This window comes from Oryctolagus cuniculus, chromosome 3 (genome assembly GCF_964237555.1).
Source record: "Oryctolagus cuniculus chromosome 3, mOryCun1.1, whole genome shotgun sequence".
NCBI classification, from domain to species: Eukaryota; Metazoa; Chordata; class Mammalia; order Lagomorpha; family Leporidae; genus Oryctolagus; species Oryctolagus cuniculus.
This window is the reverse complement of record NC_091434.1, coordinates 66,725,474-66,731,473: the sequence shown is the minus strand read 5'-3', so window position 1 is coordinate 66,731,473 and position 6,000 is coordinate 66,725,474. Positions and strand designations below refer to the sequence as shown.

General features: G+C 35.8%; 1 protein-coding gene across 6 annotated transcripts in view; it reads right to left on the bottom strand.

Moving 5' to 3' along the window:
* Positions 1 to 273: 273 nt before the first annotated feature.
* GPR155 (G protein-coupled receptor 155) overlaps positions 274 to 6,000 on the bottom strand; it is a 48,760-nt gene continuing 43,033 nt past the window's right edge. For 2 of the 6 annotated variants that reach the window (XM_008258765.4, XM_051848500.2), the window contains 2 exons: positions 5,614 to 5,751; positions 274 to 2,625 (listed from right to left, as the gene is read on the bottom strand). In XM_008258765.4, coding sequence (XP_008256987.1) covers positions 2,580 to 2,625; positions 5,614 to 5,751 — 184 coding nt within the window. In that variant the 3' untranslated portion in view covers positions 274 to 2,579. Of the gene's footprint in view, positions 2,626 to 2,651; positions 3,083 to 5,613; positions 5,752 to 6,000 lie in introns of those variants that run through there. The other 4 variants (XM_051848498.2, XM_002712193.5, XM_070070671.1 and 1 more) reach the window with 3 other exon arrangements.

Sequence of the window (6,000 nt, the reverse complement as noted above, 5' to 3'; positions counted from 1 at the left end):
TAATCAAAATTGTATCAGATAACTTTCCCAGCTGTGACAGTGCATATTTAAAATCATGAAATGTATGAAAAAGAATCTAATGCCATATTGACTTATTCATAAAAAAATTAACTGAATGCATAATTGGCTGAGGCCCCGTACAGAGAACCTACAGGGGTGTGAAGAATTGAACTTTCTCAGGAAACCATTTAAGAAAACATTGAGAACTTAAAGAAAAGACCTCTGTGATGGCTTCTGCATTATTCAGATTACTCCAAGAAAAGATGTTGGCAATGCAAGTTAAAATAGACATTTTATTGAGAAACTTGCTTTGTCAGTGAGAAAGTAACAGTTACAAATATATTCATTTAATAAAATTAGCATGTCCTTAACTCTAAAAAGAACTCTTAAAAGCCTTTATTATCTGAAACTGCAGATCATTCTGATCCAAGTTTTTCTTTTAGTGTCTCCCGTGGAAAAAGATTTTCAGATGCCTTTCCTGCAAATAACAGAACATATGTAGTATGACTTGTTCACAAATTCCCCACTTGAGTTTGAGTTGCCTGCATGCGTGTGAATGAGGATTTCTGTTACTGTAACTGTAAAAGTCTCCTGGCACATCAGTGAGGCCTTACACTTACCTCTGAGCATTCAGAGTTACAATGTGGCCATACATTTTTTAAAAAACTTCTGTAGCAAGACAATTCAACTTAAAAACATCCCCATTACCTAATCACAAAGTTGGTATAGGTTAGCAGTATACTAATTTACTTGTTAAATTTGTATAATTTATTGTTAAACACACAGGTTTCCATGCAGGTTTCCTAAAAAAATTATATTTGTTACATTAAAAGGGCAATGACACCAACCCTATAAATTATTTTCTAAATGGCTTTTATATATGAGACACTAAAAATGATATAATTAAATACTTAAAATGTGTTTTAAATAAGTTAGACCAGCACTAACACCTAATAATTAAGTAGATACTCGATGGTCATGTGAATTGATCTCTTTTTAATTAAGATAAAGCTCATATGAGGGTTCTATGATCTGAATGTCTGTATACCCCCAATACACATATGTTGAAATCTAATCCCAATGTGATGGCATTAGTAGGGGCTTTTTGGGAATTGATTGGGTCACGAGGGTATGGCCCTCCCAAGTGGCATTGGTGGTCTTAAAAAGGGCTGAGTTCTTCACTTCCCCCAGGTGAAAAACAGAGCAAGAGGCACAATCTGTGAATGAGAAATTAGGCCCCCATCACACACTGACTCTGCCAGTGCCTTCATCTTGGACTTCCCAACCTCCAGAAATAAGCTGTCTAATTTATAGTGTTTCGTTATAGCAGCCTAAATGGATTACGATAGACATTAATATTTAGTAATTTTAAAATGTATAGATTTTTTATACATGGTTACTTAAAAAATAAATTCTAAAGGTAACAGTAGGAGGCTAAGTTCTTAAATTTTAGCTTGAACTGTATAGGTTTTTTTTTTTAACTATAAGGAATAAAATAGTAGTTACCCTTCTGTCCTATGATGCTTTGTGAAAACACCATAAATAATATATCACACAGCAATGATTCTGTTGACAGTAGTTAAATGAATATGCTCAAATCGTTATTTGTAGTACAAAACAAAATATCAGATGATATTTCTGGTGAAGGGCTGTGGACATAATCTGTGGAGGTTACATTACCTTCCTAAGTGCAAAGGTTAGTACTGTGGATAGAAAAGCAAGAAAAGATGAACCTTAAAAAAATAGTGCTTCTAGACTGTGAATGAGTAATATTCATCAAGAAAATGGAAAACATAAAGAGAATAATACCCTCTTATTAGAAACATTAAAATTCTTTTTTTAGGAAGTGCTATCTATAGTGCAAAGTTGTCATAATTTAAGGTTCATTTCCTGCCAACAGTACACTTGCCATGGCAACGTAAAGAAACAGCTAGTTAATCTGATATTGATTCTGAAATTATAGCAAACATTTACAGAAAACAATGAGTTTTAAATGTTGGCATATTACTGTAATTTATAACAATTATTATTCATTATCAGAACTTTTAAATTTTGATTTGTTTTTTTCTTTTTCCCAAGTCAGTTTCCTCTGTGTTTCACATATACATAAAAATCACAGAATGTTACATGAGATAGGAACACATCTTGTCAAACTTCACAGAAGAGGCAGCTGAAGCTCAGAGAGTTTGTCACTTGCCCAAGTCACACAGCTAAAAAGTAACAGATCTGGGGCTAGGGTATGATTCCATGTGGGATTCTCTCCTTCATAATTTAGGTGTTAGGTGAAAGTGAGGAAGGTGATGAATGTTCAATTTCTTTATATCTTTCCTCATAGGCGGGGCTTGCATTAATAACAGGAGGACTCTGTTCAGGGCTCTTTTGAAGAAATCTGTAAAACAAGTACTCATCCCGAAACTCATATTCATTGGTAATATGTTGGATGACTCCCCCTTGCACCAGTCTATCTCCATATATCACGGCTTCACCACGGTCAGAGGCAAGACCAACTTCAATTAGCCAGTTTACCAGGTCACAGCCACAGAAGGTCCCAGCAGAAGTCTTTGCACCACACCTGTATGTCAAAGGAATGATTCACCCATATGTTCTGTAAATCTGGTATCAGCACTGCATGACAGAGGACAACAAAGGAAAAACAGAAGGAAACAGGGAAGACAGCAATGATAGTTAAAAGCATGGCAGGAATGAGACTGTTCTGAGTATAAAGGGTTAGTCACATAACCCTACATAGGCCCACTGGAGGAAAAGAAAAAACACCAATAATGTTTGTGAAAACAGGAATGATTAAACAATAAAAAAATGAAATAGATAATACAAGTGTATCTTAAAAGAAATTTTTTACAGCAGCATGGCCTTTTATAATCAAATCTGGTAGACAGATAAATATCTATTTTATAGCTTGCTATGTCTTAGTTATACTAAGTAATTCAATTGTCTTAAAACATTATATATTTCACAAGGAGTTAAGTGACTATTTTTACTAACCTATTCATCAAATTTTATTTCCAGCTTGTATTGCCCACATGGAGCCTTTCTTTTTGCCTCAGCACCAAAGAAAATCATACTGATGTGTTTGTCAGGAATTTGATTCATTAGGAAGCAAAGAAAGAATAGTGAGATGTCTTGCTACAAATATAAGATTTAAAAAATGTATTTTGATTATGAATCTATTTAATTATTAAACTCTATCTTACTAATGCAAATGTGGGATGCCTTAAGTATGAACAAATGAATAAGGAAAGAGAAGTGCAAAAAAACCGAATTATATGAATTTTGTGCAGTTTTATACAAATATGCGATCGATAATACAAATCTGTCCACAAGCATCAGTCAAGCTATAAAACAGAAGTGCTCGACAGCAGGAAACAGTGGGTGGAGGTCAAGAGGAAATGAGAAATAGTCATGAAAATTTGAAAACATTTAGCCATAAGTGAATATATACTAGTTTCAGATATTAATTAGTACAAGAAAAATTAATAAATACAAAAATTTTCATAAAATCACAATATTTTAACATCAGTATTTCACTTAGAATTTGTTTCATAACTGTAAATATCACTTTCAACAAAAGCTTGAATACTCATTTGGCAACCTGTCTGAGCCTTCTTTCTCCTTGTTGATCTTTAATTTATAGAATCACACTTTCTGTCCCAGACACCAGCTGAGTAGCATTTGCTTCCTGATGATTGTGATCAGGCAGGTGTAACAATAGCCCGTGGAGTTGTACAGAGTGTCAGAGGATGTGACACTACAGACCACAGTGTCTGGAAAGGGGTAGAGTATGGACCAGCTGGTGCCTATTCAGCCATCTGGGCCCAAGGCAGCTCAGCAAATGGTAAGAGCTATGTTTCCTGACAGTAGTCGACAAGGACAGTAGGTCTGAGAGAGCTAACATGGAGTTCTCTTTTTTAATATCAAAAAGCAGTTTAAATAGTTGAAAGGTGCAAGTATTTGGCTGAGTAGCTGAAACACTAGTTAAGACACCCATGTCCCACACTGGAGTACCTGGGATCGATACCCAGCTCCAACTCCTGACTCCAGTTCCCTGCCATGGTGGTGATGGGGTGATGGCTCAAGAGGTTGGGTTCCTGCCATCCACATAGGAGACCTGTATTGAGTTTTTGGTTCCCTACTTTGGCACAGCCCCATCCTGGCCATTGCAGACATTTGGGGGTAAACCAGCAGAGGTCAAGTGGTGTGCTCATGCTTCCTCTGTTTCTCAAATAAGTAAAATAAAATTATTGAAACTATCCATAGATTGTATCTTCAAATTTTATGGTCAGAAAACTTTTTTTTCATAATTTGTGATTGCCAGAAAGTGGGCATGGTCCATCATAGACATTTTTGTTATCTAATTCAAACAACCCCAAGAATCAGATATTTTAAAGACAGGGAAAACTAAGGTTTAGAAAATTGAACACTTCCAGTGTGACATACACAGCTAATAAGTGAGTGTTCAGGAGCTAAGTTCTAGTATTTTTTTTTTTTTTTTTTGACAGGCAGAGTTAGACAGTGAGAAAGGTCTTCCTTCCGCTAGTTCACCCCCCAAATGGCCGCCATGGCTGGTGCGCTGCGCTGATCCGAAGCCAGGAGCCAGGTGCTTCCTCCTGGTCTCCCATGCAGGTGCAGGGCCCAAGCACTTGGGCCATCCTCCACTGCCTTCCCGGGCCACAGCAGAGAACTGGACTGGAAGAGGAGCAACTGGGACAAAACTGGCGCCCCACCAAGTTCTAGTATTAATCCATACTCATTGAGTCTCCTTTCCACTGTCTATACCAGGTTACCTTATGATTATAGTGACATGTATGTTAAACAGAGTGGCATAATATATGTAAACAAATCATTCTGAATGGTATCATATTTTCATTTATACACAAAATTATTAGGTTCTTTACATTGTTTTTTTTTTCCTGTGACAACCAGAAATGGTGTAACATTTGTTTATTCTAAGTTCATCATTTTCTGCTGTAGCATATTCCATACTCTGGGGAATTAGAAGAATGAATATGTCACATATTAAAGATTAGGACTTGAGATGAAATATGAGCAGCAGAATTAATTAAGAGGCATAAATTTCCTTTCATTTTCTTGACAACAGCATTAATAATATGAAATACCACTAGGAGATGGGAATACAAAATTATTTCTAAATCCAGTGTATCTTGAAGCTTTGTGACACTAATGGACAACATGCAGTGAATGCTAATGTTCTACCACACCTTGGTTCATTCTACAGTTTTTACATTTTGATGGAAATCAGAAATTATAACATTTTAAAAACAGCAAAATCAAAGTGATGAAACTCTTTTACATGCTATTTTTTAAATGAGAAATTGACCCACAACTATTTTGCCTTTTAACATATGAGGGAACTTCAAAGTGTCAATTGGAATTAAAAGATACATTTAACTTGGTGTCCCCAATTTTTTAATTTAAATCTATGCAGGTATTTCATTTTCCACAAACTTTTCAAAGACCCTTTATAAAGGAACAATCACGTATGGTCATTCCTGGCTCAATTATTTGGTTTGTTAGAATCAAAAACCAATCATCTCAAATATAGTTCTCTGGAATGTGTACTGGCAGTTGGCTTACCTTCTTTCCTTGACGATGTTTCGGATACAGAGGTCACGGTGATAATGCATAAATTGTTGACAGGTCATTTTTATTTCCTCAGAAACAGGAGGATCCCTGTTCTCTGCTGTTTCTTTATTGTTCCATAAGAATTCAAGTCTGAAAATTGAAATTTAAGGAGACTATTTTTAAGGAAAGAAAAACACTCCCTGCCTTATCACCCCATCCAAAAGGCTGTTCCCAGGCTGTCATGCAGCAGAACTGTCATCTCTAACACCCGGACATCATTAGTCTCTGAAGCAGAAACATGCTTACTCTATATATACTTTCTTTTTTTCTTTTCTTTTTTAAGATTCATTTGTTTATTTTAAAGGCAGAGTTAGAAAGGCAGAGGCAGAGAGAGAGAGA